At 43.0% G+C, this 19175-nt stretch overlaps 2 protein-coding genes across 2 annotated transcripts; one reads left to right on the top strand and one right to left on the bottom strand.

The window, feature by feature from the left end:
• The first annotated feature begins 2211 nt into the window (after positions 1-2211).
• Positions 2212-7716, top strand: LOC121325713 (elongation of very long chain fatty acids protein 6-like). The gene is made up of 4 exons (XM_041268600.1): positions 2212-2666; positions 5893-6024; positions 6564-6715; positions 6963-7716. The coding sequence occupies exons 1-4, from the start codon at positions 2572-2574 to the stop codon at positions 7418-7420; spliced, it is 837 nt and encodes a 278-aa protein (XP_041124534.1). The 5' UTR covers positions 2212-2571; the 3' UTR covers positions 7421-7716.
• A 4287-nt stretch (positions 7717-12003) lies between these two features.
• On the bottom strand, positions 12004-17592 carry LOC121325712 (ferroptosis suppressor protein 1-like). Its single transcript, XM_041268599.1, has 9 exons — positions 17280-17592; positions 15308-15499; positions 14671-14786; positions 13931-14050; positions 13744-13836; positions 13345-13453; positions 13026-13178; positions 12476-12676; positions 12004-12259 (listed from the first exon to the last, which is right to left on the bottom strand). The coding sequence occupies exons 2-9, from the start codon at positions 15480-15482 to the stop codon at positions 12105-12107; spliced, it is 1122 nt and encodes a 373-aa protein (XP_041124533.1). The 5' UTR covers positions 15483-15499; positions 17280-17592; the 3' UTR covers positions 12004-12104.
• Positions 17593-19175: the final 1583 nt, after the last annotated feature.

Genomic DNA, 19175 nt, shown 5'->3' with positions numbered 1-19175 from the left:
TTTAGAAACCTTACTTGTGTTTAACAGACTCTTAAACTGCTTGAACAATTTTTGAAATCCCCACACCTTTTTGGGCCCGTTTCTCTTGCTTCGGGACAGCCTGGTGGAGCTGGTGACGCGAAACGGCCGGGATAAAAAAAAATAAAAATCACACACTGCCACACAACCACAAAACAACAAGCCGGCCTCGGGGTGAGCCGTGATTCAACTGAAACACCGGCATTATTTTATCACTTACAATAAAGGACACTACAAACGTCGCAGTATCTGAATTGGCAGACCTTTTGATTACAGAAATGGATATCGTATTTGCTTTGACCGCTTGCCAAGAGTCGACGTGTTTGGCACGCCAGGCCGGGCTACGTTGCCGTGGAAATGCTCTTAGTGGCAACGAGGGCGTTGCAACATCACCTGCCATGATTAAAAAAAAAAATTGGAAGATATCCAAAGTAATTAAGAAAACTGGAAGTTTCTAAACCGGTTATTTCGAGTTACAAGTTGTAATAGAACCGCCTGTATTCATATTATTAGTGTAAGGAAATTAATTTTCAATCTGTTTGGATTAAATTGGATATTTGGTCATTGCCTTGAAATTCTGTGTAGTTTTATTGGTTTGAATTAAAAAAATGAATATATAAATAGCAGTACACGAGGGAGAACTCTTTATATTGTAATTTTCATGCTGAACTCATTCACTGTTAACACCTACATTGTTCTGGTATTTGAGCCCATTAATTCACTGTTTTCAATGTTGCAGATTTTTTTAAAAATATGAGTCAGACAGCACTGAGGATGAGAAGCGGCATTCACAAACTTTACTAATGTCTTCTAACCTTGTTTTGTAGGCTAAATGTACACAGAGACACAGATTAAGACCCAGACACATTAATGGATTTTAGGAAGCAGCAACTCCTTGCTTACACTGCAGAAGCTATCCTCAGCTGCACACTGAATGCACAGCTAAACTGATAATATGTTCTTTCTCCATTGTCTGGCCGATAGCCTTGGCTTCTTTCTTTCTTTCTTTCTTTCTTTCTTTCTTTCTTTCTTTCTTTCTTTCTTTCTCAGTCACTACAAACACGTTATAAAAGTCTCCCCTAGTAAAAGCACAACGTAAGCATTGTGAAGCTCAAAGAGGTATGGTAAAGCATATCCCCCATGAAATATGATCTGCTCCCTAGACTATTTTTTACAGACTATCCTATGAAAAATGACACCCTGCCCCCACACCACTACTGGACTGTTTAACAGATTTTTTAAAAATGAAATATAGACACCCCCCAACTATGAAAATGATTTCCTCTGACCATTTTCCAGTGGTGACCCAATAGTCAATAGCAAAATATTACGCTATTGCCCTCTGATATCACAGTGACCTCAAAATGAGACAAGCGAGCAACAAAGTTACTTCCCTCTGGGAACAGTTTTCCAATGCAAGCCTCTACACTCTAGTCATTATGTAGATATGCATGTATACATTATCAAACAACAACAATATAATATAATTCATTCACCCTCAACACCCCTACCACGTGACAATACCATCCCACGAATCTTAGGTTTAGGGCTGGGTTATTGTTATGAAATAAACTTCGTTTTAGTACCTAAATTCATCATCCTTATCATGCGAAGGAAGCATAGTGAAGACGTCTATTACGAATTGCGTACACAGTACTACGGTGAGCTACCCTGTGTGAGCTACCCTGTGTGAGCCTTCGTTCTGCAATACCCCTCTTTTTTTGCGACACGCCTACAAAAAAATTAGCTAATATTTTCAGCGTTTCACGAGTAAAACAATTCATTTTATACGTTTCATTGTGTACAATGTTTTTATTCGTCGTATAATAATATACATATAATATAAAGTCAAGACACTTAGTCAACGCGGTTTATTTGTGCATCTGCAAATGAGCTACACGGGCTTTAGTGAGTTAAAACCTGTACAGTTTATTTAAAACACAGGTTAGCCCATTTTGAATAATCATTTCTGCCTCTCCAAATTTACCGTCCTGTTATTCAATTGAGATAGCCCCTTTGGGGACGAGGCGCTATTTTTCAGATTGGTCTGTGTTAATCTGTGCTACCAGAAGCCCATTTTGAGGGAGAGGCGCAGATTTTTAGAACAAACCTCCCATTCCCAACGCCGAGCCCTTGTGGGAGGTCCCGGGAGCCGCTGCTCCGCCCCACCCAGCAGTTAAAATGTTGCTCAGTTGGTCGGTTTTGTCTGTCTGCGGTACAAGCGGCGCGTCTGTTAAGTCAGGAGGTGTAGCACTGTGCGTTATGCAGACGATTCAGTTTGTTTTTAATATTGGAAATTATAATGGTTAATCATAATAAAACTGCAAGCCATTTAATTCGTCAGCGGGTTAACTATTGATATTTGTATTTACCGGTACAGTACGTCATTTGATTTATGTATATGTCTTGAAATCTAGTTCTGCATTTCAGTATAAAAAGGGGGACGATCACAGAAGAGTACACATAAGTATTATTATTAGTATTAAGATTAGTATTATTGTTAGTGTTATTAACACAACAGCATTGCAAATACCGTACCGCTCAGATACAAAAATGAATGCAAGAGAGCACCTTCCACCTTTGCAAGAATACGACTTTGAGCGGAGCTTTGATGAGCGAGAGGCGATCGAATGGATGCAGGAAAACTGGTAAGTAACCGGCACAGCTTTGTAATAAAGTAACATGTGAATGAACACGGGCTTCTGTACGGAATCCCAGCCCTGCAGGGTAGCCACACGTCTCGGAATGAATCCTGTGCCACATTGTCCTGACAGGACTGGTTGTGCTGCAGTCACGGTACTGTGTTATCTTGATTTTGATATTGTTGTAGTGGTACCGGTTGGTAGGGTACAGTACTGTTGGATACGCTAGGCCTGCTGCAGTGTTTGTGTGTATGTAACAGCTGTTTTTTTTTTCTGTTGAAATCGACTTCATTTCAACTGCTATTAAATCACGGTTACAATATTAAACGGGGGGGAAAAAAAAACATTTTTTGCATCGGTGTTTGCATTTATTATTATTATTATTATTATTATTATTATTATTATTATTATTATTATTATTAGTAGTAGTAGTAGTAGTTATTATTATTAGTAATAGTATTATTATTATTAGTCGTAGTAATAAACACGATGTAATATTTCAGTACAAACATTTATATGCTAAACATGCATGTAGTAATATACACCGAATGTGTTCTCAAGCAAACCGTTTTGTCCTCCTTGGTTCATCCGAGTACATCAATTTTAATAATGTAATATAATATTTAAATATTTATAGCTACAGCTGTTGTTGATTAAAATAGGTTTGTTATCCACCTGATGTTGCCTCGAGTGTTCTGAGTTTAAATGATACTAGGGCATTGGAAATTATACTGAACCCAGAAATGTGGACATTTTTTTGCATGGTGTGGAATGCCGCATGTGTTGGTGCCTTATATAATAATAACAACAACAACAACAACGAAGTCCGGTGGAATTGAATCTTTGTTTCAGGTGTATTTGTTTGACAGTATTGCAAAGGGCTAAGCACACAACAGTTCGAGTAATGCACTATAGCTCGATGAGAATGCGCGTGGACTGTAGCAACCTCAGGCACCCCGAACTACGCGTTTCTGCTTCAGAAAGAAGTTTAGTTCTGGACAAACGTGTTTGTCTGGTTCTAAGTTGCAGGTTTAGGTTGCGTCGCTACATCAAAGATAATAGAGTATGTTTGAGACGCGTTGTAAGTAGGCACACGGGGATGACACTGCTGTCAGTCTCCCTGCCTGTCTCTAGCCCAGTACGAGGTTTTTCGTTGGTTAGTTTCGCAGAAAGCCACTGAACTTGGGCGAGGCGGGCGTGCACGGTGATACACCGTACCTGTAACAACTTGTACAGTACAGTACAGTACCTAGAGTTGCTTCCTTGTTCTTGAGAAATCAGGCAATGTGATTTATTATTATTATTATTATTATTATTATTATTATTATTATTATTATTATTATTATTATTATATTCTCAAGCCCAGGAAGGGTGGGGGAAAAAAAGCAAGTGCAAGATTGAACAATACAGGAAAATAACAATCTTAATATGGGAGCAGATCATCATGTTTACCTGCGCTGCAGAAAGGCATGTAGACAGAATGAATTCAGGACTCCAAGGATGGAAATAAGACTCCTATTGCATAGCAGTTTCTCCCATTCCAGTTTTTACTACAATCTTGATTTGTGTGTACTGTAGGTAACAACCTCAGGTGTGTTGTATCAAACTTACAGTAAAACTAGGGAAGGGCTCAAACTGCTATGCGATGGAAGTCTTATTTCCTTATGCTACTGTGGAAAATGTGAGTTAGTATCCAATGAATCAGAGTGGACAGAAATTACAGCTTTCTATCAAGAGCTGTTAGAGAATCATTGAAGGCACTGTAACACATTCAGGGTCTTTTCTGAAGGTCGAGGCAGATGTGTGCACTGGTAGTGTTTCAGATGTACAGCGACCCCAGTCACTTAATGAATGGGACACAGCTGCTCTGAGCTACCTCAGCAGCCTCAAAAACGCTGATCAGCAAATACCTGCACCTCTGTCTTCCTCCCTCCAACATGACCCCCCCCCCCCAGATCTCCGCACCTCTGTATTCCTCCTCCAACTCCCCCCCCCCCTCTCCGCCCTCTCCCCCCCTTTCTGTACTCTGCCCTTCTCACTCACCCTTCCCCTCTTTTCTTAGACTCTCCTGTATTTAACATTTCCCTTTCATTCAACCGTCATGCTTTCACTCTCCTCCCTCATCTTTTTCAATCTTTCTCTGCAATCTCCCATCTCTCCAGCTCTTTCACTTGCTCCCTCTGTTGCCCTCCACTCTTTCTCTTCCTCTCCTCCCTTCTTTTCCCCTCTTCCCTCCTTGCTCCTGTTGTGTCCCTTTCTGTTCCTCAATCTCTCCTCCTCCCCCTTGCTTCTCGCTGTCTGCTTTAGGTGATTCTCAGGTTTTTTATTTGTTACTTTCACCACACACACACACACACACACACACACACATCTCCCAAGTTGCTGACGACTGGAAATTTATTTTGTTTCCGTTGTATTTGCCTCTTGTGCATTTTGAAAACTGTGTTGCCCAGCTGTTGAGAAGTGCAGGGCAGGGTCGCAGAATGTCCAGCATCTTCAGGGCACAGACTCCAAACCTTCCGGAACCAAATAATTCTACATTTAGAATTAAGAAAAGACAACAGTTATAGGCTAGGCTTAATATTTCTAAAATGCTTTTCCAGTTGTGTTAAAACTTGACATTATTGGTAACACTTTAAGTGTCTGTAATTCCAATGTAACTAACACACGATTTCCTTTGAAATTCCTATTGAATTCAATACTCACAAGCATGAGTTCATGACATACATTTCTTTATTTCATAACATTTCCCTTAATACAGGTGAAATAATCACAAACAGACACTTATATGAGACTAGGGTGTGTGCAGAGTCACTTACAACAACATCTCACCCAAAAGATGGAGCACAAGGAGGTTAAGTGACTTACTCAAAGTCACACAATGCTGGTATAATGGTGCTGTCCTTGGCTAATTATTCTAGTTCAAGAGGTGTCCACAGAGTGAGACAATTGGTTGCTGACCCGGCTAATTTAAAATGGTACAAGGTTTCACTTCTTGTCGACGAACCCCAAAACACCAAACGACAAGAGGTGTTGAGTTCTAAATAAAGCAGTCACCAGAAACCTAGTAACTGAGTCAACAGCAATGCCCCTCATCTGATTGCCAGTGCCTGATTTGTGGAGCCAAATAATGACCTTTGTGCTGCAGTAGCTGTGATGTCTGAGCTTGCCGCCATAGCAATGGCTTCTGTACATCACTGACGGTCTCTTCTTGTTTTTGCTGTGTTTGCAGGAGCAAGTCCTTTGTGTTCTCAGCCCTGTACGCCGCTGTGATTTTCGGGGGGCAGCAGTTTATGAAGGAGAGGCAAAAACTGGAGCTCCGCAAGCCCCTGGTTCTGTGGTCCCTCAGCCTGGCAGTCTTCAGGTAGCAAGAGCTTTCATACATTCAATCAGCGATGGAAGTAAGACTCCATTTTACCACAAGCTTGATTAGCCACACTGTGTACAGGTAACAAATTTGAGCGTGTCTTATTAAAACTTTGAGTAAAACCAGGGAATGGATCAAACTGCTATGCAGTGGGAGTCTTATTTTCATCCCTGTAGTGTGTATGTCTGTCTGTGTATCTTTTCTTTTTGTGTGCATGTCTGTCTAGGTGTGTGTCTCTACCTGTCTGTCTGTGTGGCTTTGCTTGTGTTAGTGCTGAAGCTCTTATTAATTCATTTGACTTTTGTTGTTTTTTGTTGATGGGCACCCCCACCAAAAATCTGCATTCTGGTGATGTCACAGAACCACAGCAAGCATTCATTTATTCTGTCTGTCTGTCTGTCTCTCTGCAGTATCATGGGGGCTGTGCAGACCGGCTGGTACATGCTGTGCATTGTGTGTCTGTCTCTCTGCAGTATCATGGGGGCTGTGCAGACCGGCTGGTACATGCTGTGCATTGTGTGTCTGTCTCTTTGCAGTATCATCGGGGCTGTGCGGACCGGCTGGTACATGCTGTACATTCTGGACACCAGTGGCTTCAAGCAGTCCGTGTGTGACCAGAGCTTCTACAGCGGCCCTGTCAGCAAGTTCTGGGCGTACGCATTTGTGCTGAGTAAGGCTCCCGAACTAGGTAAGAATTCCCTTTCCCCAGCCTAACCAATGCACTGCACTCCCTTTCTTTATTTCTCTCTCTCTCTCTCTCTCTCTCTCTCTCTCTCTCTCTCTCTCTCTCTCTCTCTCTCTCTCTCTCTCTCTCTCTGCCTGCTGGTCCAACCCATCTCTCCCAGTCAACCCCTTGCTCCCTTTCTCTGTCTGTCACTCTCTGCCTCGCTATCTCAGTCCCTCTTTAACCTCTCCTCTCTCTGTCCTCTGTGCAGGGGACACAGTGTTCATTGTGCTCCGGAAGCAGCCACTCATCTTCCTGCACTGGTACCACCACATCACGGTGCTGCTGTACTCCTGGTACTCCTACAAGGACCGCGTGGCAGGAGGGGGCTGGTTCATGACCATGAACTACCTGGCCCACGCGCTCATGTACAGCTACTATGCGGCGCGGGCGGCGGGCGTGCGGGTGCCCCGCCCCCTCGCCATGCTCATCACCACCATGCAGATCGCACAGATGGTCATGGGGCTGGTGGTCAGCGGCCTGGTCTTTTTCTGGATGCAGGACGGACGTTGCTTCTCCTACCTAGACAATATCCTGTGGGCCTCCCTCATGTACCTCAGCTACCTGTTCCTCTTCCTGTCCTTCTTCTATCAGACCTACATCAAGGGCGGGAGCAGCAGCAGGTACAGCGGCAGCAACAGCAGCAAGAAGACCGTCAAGGCAGACTAGAGGAGGTTAGGACCAGAGTCTCTGACGACTGTAATATTGGACTGGGTTGACCATAGACTTTGCTGTATTGGACTAGGCTGTTTCGGACTGGTCTGTGCTGTGTGTGACTAAAGTATAAAAGACTGGACTGTAATGAAGAAGAAAGTATTCTTTGACAAACTTTAAATCTTTCTCCGTGTGTCATCGTATTGCACAGACTGGAACGGACTGTGCTGTAGGTGACTGGACAGTGTGCTGTATTGTATTCGGTCTGTACAGGTATATATATAAATGGAGACCTACTTGTCTTAATGTGATGGGACTTGCTGAGGACCTTCTTTAGCCACAAGTTACTGAGTATCGTGATCAGGGAGTGTACCGAGCTGTATCTGTGCCAAACATACTTATTTCCATGTGCTTACAGTGGCTGTAAGTCATGGTGATGGGGTAGGGGTGTGTGTGCGTGTGTGTGTTAGTGTCAGTGATATGCTAATTAGCATCATTGAATCTGATTTGCAGGACACTTCACTCTATATCTGCTACATTGTCCTAAACTTACCCATCTAATATCCTGTGTATTTTCTGCCTCTCTCTCTCTCAATGCCAGTCTCTGTTGTAGCTGTGCTCACAGTAGACCATTGTTTACTGTGCTGTCTGACAGTTTTCATGCAAGACTCATATTATCTCCTGAAGCTTCCCTGATCTTCACTGCAAGGGAGGTGCATTCCTGCCCTGTGATTACATGGCCTGGTCACTTATTAGGACTTGGCTGTCTCCTCTATTGGATTTGGCTCTCTCCCCTATTGAATTTCTCTTGGCATACTTTGGGTTCCTTGATTACTCTGGAATGCTGCACTTGTACCCTGGTGACAGTGGCTATTTTCAAGAGGATAACGTGCCCTCTCCCGTGCCCGAATTGTGCATGATTGAGACTGCAGGCATCTTCCAGGGCTAGCCCATGCCCTTAACAGATCACCTTGAGACACCTTCCAGCACCTTGTGGTGTCTATGCCAAGTTGTGGTCAGGGCACCCAGGGCACTCCTAATCAAGTGACCAGGCAGTGTAGACACCCCTGTGGCATTATTTTGTGGTACATTTCCATTTCCCAAATGTTTCTGTTCATTTCTACAGTGGTAGGGCACGCCGGTATATTTCTACTGCTGAAGAATGTGTTGGCATTTCTCTCAGTGTCAACTATCTCGCCTGCCCCAACCTGTAGGGAAAGAAAAAAAAGGCAGCGCTTTCCTTTTAACAAGCGGGCGACAGTATGCAGAAAAACCTGAAAAGTAACCAAGCAAGTTCACTGTAGCCTTGGAGACACTCCCTTCATTCTTTAAATAGTTTGAACTCTGCTCACTTTGAACTTTCACACAGAATAAGACTCGAGGCTCGTGCAACGACAAGCTGCTCGTTCCCGATGTGCACTTCACACATTAAAACAGCAATTTATTTCAAACATGAATAGTCTGCATTTTATGTGATTTTAAATAAATAAATAAAAAATAATTCTCCAGCTGCATCACCGTTGTGATGTGGGTGTGTGTGAATTTTCAGTTGCTTCTTCATGTGTTGTATAAGAATAAGACTCTTCAACGCGTGGTAACTCAAGTGACATGGCTGAAAACTAGGAGTGTAACGATTCGCTGCCTATTGGTGAATCGCAATACTTTCTTTGCATGATATAGATCTTAATTCAAGGCCGAGAGCACAGCATGGTTCGTTGCAGTTCACCAGTTGTTTCTTGAAATGAAGACCACATGCGTTTTCTAGTGTAGATTAATAATCTTCTCCATAACTTCCATAATAAAATTATCCATAACTGATCATTTTATTGTGCGTCATACAAGTAGCCCATTAGGACCATTGCATGTATTGTGATTCGCATCGTATCGTAACTGGCATCACATGGCATACAGTGATATGCACAGCATCGCAGTAGTGTGGAGTTCCGCCCCTAGCGCTGATTATATCCATGGAGTAATCTGTTTATATAGCAAGCAGGAAGAACCACGTATGGATAAGGAAGTACAGTGCTTCCTTGATTGTTCGTGGACAGTACAAGTCCTATACTGTACTCTACAAGGGATCTTCACGGGTTCTCAAGTCGAAATGAAGAGGGAGCGCTGTATGTTTAACCCTAAATAAATTAAAAGAAACTGAATTTGGAGAATTTTGGGGGGGGGGGTCCTAATAGATGTAACACAAGGAGCGGGGGCCTGGTTAGCACTGTGAATCTCATACTACCTTGTCTTTGGTAACGTTAGTTCCAGACAAGAGTGGTTTGACAGGAAATAAAATCTGTGAAAACTGTCTGGAAAATAAAAATAAAAATAACTGAAGCAAAACTAGAAGTGCCTCGGGAGCACTGAGGGATTTTGTTAAGGTTTGGTTTGTGCACCTTTTAGAAGATGTAGAAAATTGGTAAAAGAATAGCCTTAGTAAGAAGTGTATCACAAAGTGATTACGAATGGGTATAGGGGGATGGGAGTGCTTGCTCCCATTTGAAAAAAAATCCAATTTCCAAAGCTCTGTGCAGATCAGTGATGGGGATGCACTGTCCCAGCCTCTAGAGACCCGGGTTGCAGTCAATTTGAGGTGTCCTGACACTCGTTCTCTTTTCAGAAGTATTTATCAGCAACTATTCAATGGAATTCATTAACATGTTGATAAGTAAACTGTGAACAATCTCAGCGCTCCGGATGAGAGGAAAATTCACATCCAATCGGCTTTTAAAACACTCACTACAGAAGTTAATTGCCATTGATTGGTACTCGATTGCAAAGGTGAGGGAAGGACAGCTTTTCTTGTTTTGAAATCAACATGTATACCTGTAGATAAATACTTGTTAAAAGCAATTTGAACACGAGTAATGGAACACCCCTAGTGTTAATTGTGCTACAGTTTCAGCCACTTTCTTTCTCATGTTTTAGCAGCTTGCTGCTTACTTCAAATTGTCATTCGCTGAAAGTGAAATACACACAATACCATTCCAAAACGAATAATAAAGTACATGTTCTTTTACAAGCCCTGATGTTTGTTATGTCTGGTTTCACAAATGTATTGCAATGATTTTAGAGTAAATATCTTTAAGGCTCTAGCAAGCGAGTGACTTAACCTGATTCTTAAACCGGGGGTCCCCAGGAGACTGTGGAAACCTCTCTGTAAAAACACATCATACTTGTTTGTTTATTGTACTAAAGGTGAGTGGCCTCTCACTGCTGTGGCAGGGTACTGGTCTTGTGGTGGCTTTCCTAACACTATACACGTTAAACATTTGCTGGTGGTATGGCTTTAATGTCTTGTTTGCATGTTGGGTTGGGTTGAACACCTCTTGTGTAAACTGCAGTTTCTATGTGGTAATGTGTTAGACCTCTACAATCAGCAGAGTTTATGATGCCTAGTCAATGCAAAACAAACTAGATGACACATTTATTGCAATCACAACAGAAGCTTAAAATAAAGCTTTTCTAAAGCAGCACAAACTTATCAGGAACCTGTGCAGATTGCTTCACTTCTTACAAACACAAACCTGCTGCCAAACGATTCAGGTAAGCTTTAGCAAACGTTTCATACCAAAATGCAATTGGCAACATTTTTTGAGAAATTAAACTGTTACTGTCCCAATGTAAATAAGAACAAGTAGAGACCCCCGGGGTCTCTGAACTAGTGCTGGTCTTGTTGCATTGTTAATGTGGACCAGGGGTCTGTGATGGTATGAGGGCATCATCTTGTGAGAACTTCATTTGGACAAGACGAAAATCAGGTTTTCATTTTTAAGTACAAGAACAATACATATATGTATAATGTAGCATTACTGGGTTTTATTGTATTTGATATATTAAAACTCTGGTACAGTGGGGTCTAACTGGGCCCAGGGCAGCAAAGGGAGCGACAGTGATTAAGGGTAATCCATGTAAAGTCCTACTGGGTTTTGTTCTTCCATTTAAAATGTATTCCAACAACAGCTCCCACAAATGCTTTTCTGTTTAAGCAAGTGTGCTGGAATAAATGTCTGTGCTTTGTGTTTAAAGCAGGGATGACATTAAGACTCCTACTGCTTAGCAATTGTGCCCATCCTAGGTTTGCTACAAGCTTGTTACCTATAAACAGTGTCTCGGTAACAAGCTTAGGTGTCTTATTAAACTCTCGGTAAGATCAGGAACGGCTGAAACTGCTATTTCCATCCCTCTTCATTTGCAGCCATATAATGAGTAGACAACGCCCCCCTCTGGCGAAGATTGAGCAGTATATTATCATATTCCTATTTATCACAGAGGGCCCTTTGTTCACAAAACTTTAAGACAGTTGTAGCTAACAGAGTAAGTATATAAGACTTGCAGCTTGTGCACGGCCATTCCTTATTCTGCTCTCAAGTGTGCAGTTTTAAAGGAACACACGCTATAGTAAACACGTATTTTCATTTTAAACAGCAATCACGAATACGAGTGTAAGCCCCCATAGCAAAAATACAGTGGACACAGCTCAGCAAAAGACCAGTTCTGCATTTATATCTTAGAAATGTGGCATTCCACAATGATTGAAATATGACTTGTTTTTAAACTGTTTGGTGTTGGCTTGTTAAAATAATGTCAAGGAAAGTTCATGAATATCAAACTTTTTATTTAGTTTATAAAAAAAAACAAAAAAAAAAACACTCTACGGGGAGCAGGCCGCTCCATTCCCAGTTGTGATACTGGTCCCAGTTCACTGTGGAATGGACTGTTCCATGTTTTTCCAGCTCTTCCCTGCAAATAGGTCCTTGCTTTTTGCCATCCTGACCACCAGGCTGCCCACCTTGTAGCCGTTGATCTGACCGACGCCACCATCCCGGCCCAGAGTCACCAGCATGGTCAGACAGCCTGGGGGCAGAGTAGAGAGGGAAGTCTCATTAATATGCCCTATCAGTGACTGTAAAATCAAACTGCTCTGCAGTGAGTCTTATGCTCTGCACGGGGAGTCTGGTTCCAGTGTCGGTGTGTGTACCAGGTGTGTACTGTCTGGTGTATACTCCAGAGTGTGTTTTGTAGGCCGTGTACCAGGTGTGTATTGCAGGGTGTGTATCTTAGGGCTCGTACCAGGCGTGTAGGAGCGCAGTGGCTTGTTTCTCAGGGTGTTGATGATGTTCTCAGCTGCCACGGCCCCGTGCAGTCCCGCGTGGTATGCCATTTTGAGCTCCTGCAGGTGGGCGCAGTCTCCGATGGCGTACACGTTCTGGAGCCCCTCCACCTGCAGGTAAGCGTTGACCCTCAGTGCGCCGTTCTCCGCCAGCCTGTCCCCTGGGAGAAACACGGAGGGGATGTTAGAAACATATCACAAACAATACAGCTGCACCAACCAATCATTCAGATCGAGTATTCATAGAAATCAGGTGAGGGTCCTGGGTGTTGACTGGGCTAAAATACCGTTCAAAGTGAAACAAATGAATGAACAGCTGCTTGGATTTGTGATGCTTGCTGCGTGAACAGAAATCACCCCCAGTGGCGGAGCATAATCCAAGTGAGGACACCTCACATGTGCACACATCGTAACACTAGTAAAGATTAATTCAAAGATGACGACCTGTTTCAAACAGAGGGGTACTTCAATATCGTTCTTGTTTTGTAGTTCGGGGGTCTCTCTGCCTACCCAGAGCGGAGCTGTACGCTGCAGAGTTCACGCGGATCCCTGTGCAGCGGATAATGAGGTCAGCCGTGACCTCCGACCCCTTGTCCGTCAATACCTTCATGCCCTTCTGGGTCACGTTGATGGAGAGCTCAGCCAGGTTACTCACCTTCTCACCTGTAGAGGGAGAAGGACAATTAGTATCTATTACTGATATGACACCTTTTGATAATTCACAGTTTGTGAATGTTCCCCAGGTGAGCAGGGCTCTAGGCTGCTTTCTTCCATGTTAACGGGGTACAGTTTACACCACTGCGGTCAGTTTAACTCTCTCTCCACCTACTCAGCAGCAGCTGGACCCCCTTCTGTAGGAGCCCCTCCTTCACTCCCTGCCGCACACTAGGGAGCAACTCCACATCAGCTAGGGCCACGTGGGAGTGGATCAGAGTCACCTGCGAGAGGGGAGAGGGGGGAGAGAGAGTGAACAAGGGCTGGGATGGAAATAAGACTCCCATTGTAGAGCAGCTTGATACAAACCTGGTTTTATTATGAGTTTAATAAGATGCACCTAAGCTTGTTACCAACACACTGGGCTAATCAAGCATGTAGAGTCATATTTTCATCCCTGAAGAGGGCAAGGACAGGGAAATGAACATGGTGAGGAGAGAGGACAGAGAAAGCGAGGGGGAGGGGCAAGTCTTCTCCCCCAGACTGTACTCCCTATCTCCTCCAGTTTCCTCACCTCTTTACTGGGATGGTCTGTTTTGAGCTCAGCAGCCATCTCCACTCCTGCAGACCCCCCTCCGACCACCACGATCCTCTCTGCAGCCTGAACCTGCCAGATACACAGCAGAACATGGATCAGACAGGGAAAAGGAGAAGGACTGGCCAGGCCTGACCCTGTGTTTAAAATGGAGGCTCTTGCTTACCTCCTTCACCATGTCTTCATACTGCTGGATGGCTGTTTCCATGGTAACCGGTTCGATAAATTTGCCCGGAAAATCTCCCTCGCTGCCGGTGGACAGGATGAGGTGAGAGAACTTCAATTCCTTTCGATTACAAAAAAACCCCAAAAAACCCAAAAGCATATTCGGTTTACTTTACTGCAACCCAGAGAAGATTCTTAGCATAGAAGAGAAACATTTCTACAAGCGCCTGGCATTGAAAAAGAGACTTCTGATGGTCAAGGCTTGACTATGTACTTAAGCCACTGCGTTTATGATATTTGACAAGCAACTCAGAGTGCTGGAAAATGTTGTGGCTTTTTGGTGATCAAACTCCTGAGCTTGACATCAGTCTGATATCAGAGTAACAAACGATCTGGATACATTCTGATGGACCTACTGTTTACACGATACACACTGACACCAGTAAACCCAGTCTCTTACCTCTCCCCCAGTAAACCCAGTCTCGTACCTCTTCCTAATAAACCCAGTCTCTTACCTCTCCCCCAATAAACCCAGTCTCGTACCTCTCCCCAATAAACCCAGTCTCTTACCTTTCCCCCAGTACACCCACTCTGTTACCTCTCCCCCAGTAAACCCAGTCTCTTACCTCTCCCCCCTGTAAACCCAGTCTCGTACCTCTCCCCCAGTAAACCCAGTCTCTTACCTCTCCCCCCAGTAAGCCCAGTCTCTTACCTCTCCCCCCAGTAAGCCCAGTCTCTTACCTCTCCTCCCTCCAGAACCACTGCTTGTGTCTCCAGGTCGATCCTGACCACCCTGCCCAGCTTGAAACTTTCTCCGAACGTGGCTGCGTAGGGTATAAAAGTCTTCCGCGCAAACCCTGCAGAGAAAGAGAAAGGAAAGCCATGTGGGCTAAAGCGTTCCGGAGTCCAGTGCAGAACAGTGCAGCCCTACACAGGGATGGAAATAAGACTGTCACTGCACAGCAGTGTGATCCATTCCTGGTTTTACTAGCAGTTTAACCAGACACACCTCAGCTTGTTACCTATACACCAGGGCTAATGAAGCTTGAATTAAAACTTGGAATGGGTGAACCTGCTCTGCAAAAGGAGTCTGGTTTCCATCCCTGTAATGCCATTCCACTGGCACTTCCATTCTTGTTATCAGGCAGAACACATATTGCAGCATCTCTTACCTACAGCTCTCGACTAGTGTTGTGAAGGGAGAGCACGGCACTGTATTTACAAGAAAAAATTACTTTGCCTTTGCTGTAGCACAGTGATATATTTTCAATATAACCCAGATTTTCTAAATATATATATATACCTCATCCTGGGTCACGAATCAGCTTGGGAATACATTTCTCCTCCTCCTCCCGCTCCCCCACCCCTCCTCACTCACCTGTCTGCACCGAGGCCCGCAGTGCCCCTACGTTGTGGTGGAAGGCATCCTTGAGGTCCAGCAGGGTGAAGGGGACCCCCTTGCTCTTGAGCTCCCGGGCTGCCGCAATCCCCCCAAACCCGCCGCCCACGATCACGACGTGGACACTGGGGTCCACAGAGAGGTGAGCTCCCATACTGAACTGGAGCTACCCTGATCAGTACAACCAAAACAAACAAACAAATAAACAAAGAGCTACACATGAGGGTATTGATGAATCCGAATTCTCTTGATCTCTCTATATACAGTATTGATTTGATTGTCTGTCTATCTATCGTCTCTGTCTCTCTTTCTCTCTGCGTTTCTCTGTCTCTCTCTCAAATACTCTCCCCCGAATGATCTGTACTTTCTCCTCTTGGCTCTGGAGCAGAAAGCCCTCTATTCTGTCTGCCAGCCCGAGGGAGTATCGCTCTGTCACAGTGGAGGATGAAGTGGGTCTCAGTCTCAATCGCTCCACTGTGGCACTGGGTACAGAGTCGCTCCTCCCTGGGTCTGTCTCTCTTTAATTCTGTTTCTCATTCTCTGTCTGTCTGCCTATAAACTCACAAGTGTTTCTGTTTTCTACTTATTTTAAACAAGTTTAGTAGCTTTGGCTAGCCCAGTGTGCCTGGCAGTACTTTACCAGTGGATCTTTGTTTCCTATAGCAACAGTGCAAACACGTCATGAGTGGTTTCCTTTTTTCATTTTTGTGAATCACCTCTTAAATATCAATCTAAATAATTAAGGAAGCACAGTGTGTAGCAACACGTGTGTGTAACTCATGCTTTTATTATTATTATTATTATTATTATTATTATTATTATTATTATTATTATTATTATTATTATTATTCCCAAAACATTAAACTGCTCCTGTTAGTACGAGGTGTAACCAATTAACATTAAACTTGGCAGGTATCATCCCGTGTAGGTGACAGTTCAGATGCAGAAAAAAATGTGATCCTGTGTCAACCAAGATGGCAGCCTGACATATTTTTTCCAAAAACCTTTCAAAATCCTATTGGGAACGGGTGAACCGACTGATCTGAAACTTCGTATACCTCATCAGCAACCAAACCCGCTTCAAGTTTGCGAAGAGGAAGCTGTTGCGATAAATTTAACTATCAAAATGGCTACCGCCAAATTCGCCAAAATGTGCTCCAAACATCAAACTGCTTCTGTTTGCAAAACTTTTAACCAACTAACTCTAACTTGGTATGCATCACCCTCGGGACAATGGAATTCAAACAGGGAAAAACTGTTCTTTTGTAAAACAAGATCGCCGCCAGACCTGCATCTTCTTAATCATATGCCTGTATCAGTACAATTGACTTTTTCAAAAATGGTGTTTACGCGTGAACCATGATGACCGCCTGACGCATTGTTTGGTAATAAGCTTTCAAAGTGTTCATCTGGAGAACTTGTGAAGTTACTGATTTCAAACTTGGCAAATATCAAGAACTAAACCCGCTTTGTCCAACAATTTCTTAAGTGTTTGGTACTGGTACTGGGGCTTGGGAGCCTATTATTATTATTATTATTATTATTATTATTATTTATTATTATTATTATTATTATTATTATTATTATTATTATTATTATTATTATTGGTCGTCAACACCTGAGACCATCAGAGTCGTCGCGAGACCACATTAGTATCAAAGTCTGCGTCTTGTTAATTTCGCTATACAGCATGTGGTGTATCATAGTTCAGCCAGCCTCGCTTCAATTCCAACCGGTTACATTTAGAAATATTATTTAAAAGCACAGTACTGTACACAAAGTATTGGCGAAGTATTTCTTTTTTAAAACGATGATCCAGATTATATTTTAAACATACGTCATGTACCACATACATACGAAATGACCCACGGCATTTGCAGCCCCGTCTGTTATTAGACTGCTCGTATCTGGGTGCAGTGGTGATACCCCCAAAAGCCTGTAGCCGCCTTACCGTCACACAGCAGCAACCTCTTCAGTCCAGTCAAAGCAACGGTTATTAAAAAAAAACAAACAAACGAACCAAAAAGAAAAATATTTAATTGTAGTTTTATGTTGTTAATTAAAGTGTGTGCTGGTAAAGCGACACCGTTTCAATCGAGGTACACACGACTGCATACAACACAGAGCACAAAACGGCGTGCACACTGCCAGCACTACGGCGCCTGAGATACAGTATGACTGCAGTATAACATAACTCAGTGCTTTCACTGTATTAACCATACACAACAATGCAGACTGGAATGGTGTAATACTGCTTAGTCACGCTCAGACTGATCCCTAATGCCTTTTGCACGCATCTTCTTTCTTTTTTTTCTTTCTCTTTTTTTTTTTTTTTTTTTTTTTTTTTTTATATATGAGTTACATAACATGAGAGCTTTCATTCTTCAGAACCGGCGAGGGTTACTGACCTCTGGCGGAAAATGTGGGGAAGTGCAATCAGTTCTAAGGAACTGCTGGTCAAATAAATTAAAATGTCTACAATTTACTAGAGAAATTTAAAATAAATAAATAAATAAATGTTTCTAAAAACATGACATTCCTTTTTTCTTAAGTTTTCATTAAAATAGTTTGCTTTATTATTATTATTATTATTTTATTATTATTATTATTATTATTATTATTATTATTGATTTTAGTTATACATTAAACAATAATTCTAACAATAACTATATTTATAGTACTTTTTTTTCTGTAAGAACAACATCTGTTATTATTTTTATATGAAAACTATGCACTAGTTTTATAGACTAGGTTCTGCTTTTTAAGTCTTTTAAGAGCAAAGAATGAGTGTAAAAAAGATAGATAAATAATAATTTAATGTACATTTATATAACTGTCAATATCCCCTTCATAATAATAATAATAATAATAATAATAATAATAATAATAATAATAATAATAATAATAATTTAAAATATGATTTGAATAATTAAAAATAAAACTACAGAGCCAATACTTTGTGCACTTTATGCTTTTATATGATATTTCTAGGAATTAAACCAGGGAAGGGCAAGACTATCTGAAAGCAAGACTTGCAAACAGAGATTTCTTCAACCAAGTGCGGCTCATGTTTTAAATGAGAATGCATTACTTGCTACAACATGTGTTTCTTTCAGAACTGCACAGTTCAGTCATTCGTTTCAGGTAGGCTTTGTGGAATTCTTTTGTAAGATCCAATCATCTTAAAGAGAAGCTAAACTGTGAAGATCTGGACTTAGCTGCGTTCCAGAGACATTGCAGACACAGAAACCGAAGCTTCTCCACCCTCCCTCCTTCTCCTTCTCCCTCCCTCCTCCTCACCACCCTTCTCCTCCTTCTCCTCTCTCCCTCCTTCTCCTCCCTCCCTTCATCCCTCCTCTTCCTCTCTCCCTCCATCCTTCTACTCCCTCCCTCCTCCTCCTTCTACTCCCTCCTGCTCCCTCCACCTTCTCCTCCCTCCCTCCTTTTCCTCCCTCCTATCTCCCTCCTTCTCTCTCCCTCTGTCTCTCCCTCCATCCTTCTCCTCCTCTCTCCCTCCTCCCTTCCTCCCTCCCTCTGTCTCCTTCTGCTCTCTCTTCCTCCTCTCTCCCTTCCTCCTTCTACTCCCTCACTCCCTCCTTCTGCACCCTCCACCTTCTCTCTCCCTCCTTTTCCTCCCTCCTATCTCCCTCCATCCTTCTCCTCCTCTCTCCCTCCTCCCTTCCTCTGCTCTCTTCCTCCTCTCGCCCTTCCTCCTTCTACTCCCTCACTCCCTCCTTCTGCTCCCTCCTCCTTCCCTCTCCCTGCTTCTCCCTCTTCTCCTTGCTTCTCCCTCTTCCTTCCCTCCTCAATCCTCCCCCCTCCTTCCCTCCCTCCTCCTCCTCTCTCC

Source organism: Polyodon spathula, chromosome 13, assembly GCF_017654505.1.
Source record: "Polyodon spathula isolate WHYD16114869_AA chromosome 13, ASM1765450v1, whole genome shotgun sequence".
NCBI lineage: Eukaryota > Metazoa > Chordata > Actinopteri > Acipenseriformes > Polyodontidae > Polyodon > Polyodon spathula.
This window is presented reverse-complemented; position numbering and strand designations above follow the sequence as displayed.